The sequence below is a fragment of the Cucurbita pepo genome, chromosome 9 (assembly GCF_057944985.1).
Source record: "Cucurbita pepo subsp. pepo isolate OVF chromosome 9, ASM5794498v1, whole genome shotgun sequence".
Classification (NCBI taxonomy): domain Eukaryota; kingdom Viridiplantae; phylum Streptophyta; class Magnoliopsida; order Cucurbitales; family Cucurbitaceae; genus Cucurbita; species Cucurbita pepo.
The window spans coordinates 6,514,485-6,516,919 of record NC_141806.1 but is presented as its reverse complement, the minus strand read 5'-3'; the positions used below and the strand labels follow the sequence as shown (position 1 = coordinate 6,516,919).

The 2,435-nt window shown below is 38.4% G+C and overlaps 1 protein-coding gene across 1 annotated transcript; it reads left to right on the top strand.

The window, feature by feature from the left end:
- Positions 1–515: 515 nt before the first annotated feature.
- On the top strand, positions 516–1,714 carry LOC147791194 (uncharacterized). The gene is made up of 4 exons (XM_087126971.1): positions 516–771; positions 952–1,130; positions 1,195–1,304; positions 1,384–1,714. Exons 1-4 carry the CDS (start codon positions 516–518, stop codon positions 1,712–1,714), a joined length of 876 nt encoding a protein of 291 aa, XP_086983097.1.
- Positions 1,715–2,435: the final 721 nt, after the last annotated feature.

Below are 2,435 nucleotides of genomic sequence, written 5' to 3'. Positions count from 1 at the left end.
AAGTTTTTCAAATGTGAATTTTGGCTATAAAAAGTCTCATTCTTAGAACACGTAGTGTCTAAAGATTGGATTTAAGTGGAATCCACTGTTGGTTATAAAATGTTTTTTTATTTTACTTTACAAGTTTTTTTTGGTTTAAAAAAAAAATAGTGGTTAGTATTTATTTTATTTCTGTTGCTTATTTCTCCATGAAAAAAGACTGGAGATATTGGAAGTAGTGGAAGGAACTAGTTTTTAGGGAGTGGAATAATAGGAGTGGAAGGAATGGTGGAGTGCTTGCTGATTTGCAGTAGAAATGGGTAAAAATTTTATTATATAAGGAAAATGGTGCAAGTTCTAAAGACACAACAAATAGAAGAAAATTAATTTGTGTGTCTTCGCTTCTTCTCCCCTTCTGTTACTTTTTTTTTTTTCAATTGGTATCAGAGCTACAAGATCAAGGCCAAGATCAAGGCCTATTTTCAATCCTATCTCACCAAGAGATTGAGTGGTCAAGAAGGGAGAGAGATCAAAAAATGAGACAGGAATCCAGTGACAGGAGCCAAAACACCGGTGCGATAGAAGGTGATGCATATGAAGTGAGTGTACGAATTCAAGAAAAGGAGGGATCTGTCACACTCAAATACCCGATGTTGACAAAATGCAATTATGCAGCTTGGGCAATTAAGATGGAGGTATTTATGAGGGCACAAGGTGTTTGGGAGGCAATTGAGTCACCTGAAACAGTAGATAACCGCAAAGATAAGATGGCTTTAGCAGCTATTTATCAAAGTATTGGAGAAGATACGTTGCTACAGTTGGGTGCCAAGAAAACTACCAAGGAAGCCTAGATCATGTTGAAAAATATGAATCTAGGTGCGGAAAGAGTGAAAGAAGTTAGAATGCAGACTCTTTGGCGAGAGTTTGAAGCGTTGAGGATGGGTGATTAAAAAAGTATTGATGAGTATTCAGGAAAACTCACCATTATTGTCAACAAATTGAGAGGCCTCGGCAATACTGTGGATGATATCCAAGTAGTTAAGAAACTTCTACGATCCACCTCTGCAATGTTTCTTCAAATCACTTCAACGATTGAGGAGTTCAGTGATCTCAAAACGAAATCCGTTGATGAGATTATTGGATCACTCAAGGTACATGAAGAAAGGTTGCAAGGGTTTGGAGAAAAGGATGAAACCGTTCTCCTCACTCATGCAGAATGGAAGGAACGAGAGAATGCAAAATCCTCAAAGAAAGAATGGAAGGATCAAGGCAGTTCCAAAGGAGGCAGGGGACGGGGTCATGGAAGATGGAGAGGTCGTGGGAGAGTGACTGGCATCGAGAAGATGAAGGAGAGTCACAAACTCAAAAGAAGAAATTTGACAAAAGTAAAATTAAACGTTACAGGTGTCAGCAAATGGGATACTTCGCATCAGAGTGTTCCACAAAAGACGAACAACTCAACTTGATAGAGATGCAAAATGATGAGGAGTCTTCATTACTGATGATAGAGGCGTGTGAAATTAAAACCACACATGACAAAGACCCTGATTTTGTGATGTTGAATGAAACTATAGTGCCGCCATCAGCCAATATTGGAGCTGAAAATTCCTGGTTCCTAGATACTAGAGCAAGCAACCACATGTCAGGAGAAAGAAGGGTGTTTCATGAGCTCGACACATCTGTTGTTGGAAAGGTACGCTTCGGTGATAACTCTGTAATAGACATTTGTGGTTGAGGAATAGTGCTCTTCAAATGCAAAACCGATGAGCACTTGATCTTATCGCAAGTCTATTACATACCTAAACTGAAAAGCAATATTATAAGTTTGGGTAACTGGATGAGAGTGGAAATAAAATTGTTATAGAGGACAATGTGATGAAGATATATGACAGGGCTAGGAGCCTGATTATTATGGTGACCCGACAATCCAACAGATTGTATGTAGCAAAGCTGAAGCTTGCGGATCAGGTGTGTTTAATGACAAATATCAGTAACAGTTGTTGGCTCTAGCACGCGAGGTATGGACACCTGAATTTTCACTCTTTAAAGAAATAAATGACAAAAGAATGGTTGAAGGGTTGCCGAAAATCACCCAGGTCAATCAATTTTGTGATGGGTGTTTAATTGGAAAGCAGCATAGGACTCCTTTTCCCTGAACAACAACATATCATGCGAAGGAGTCATTGGATCTTGTCCATGGAGATCTATGTGGATCTATTTCGCGAATGACTTATGGAGGTAACAAATATTTTATGTTACTAGTGGATGATTTTTCACGATTTATGAGGGTGTTTATGTTGAAAAATAAGAATGAAACAGTGGTGGTATTTAAAAAGTTCAAGATCATTGTGGAGGTAGAGAAAGGCAAGAAGATTAAGAGCTTTAGAACGAACCATGGAGGAGAGTTCGTATCTACTGCTTTTAAAGACTATTGCAAGAATGAAAGCATGAAAAGA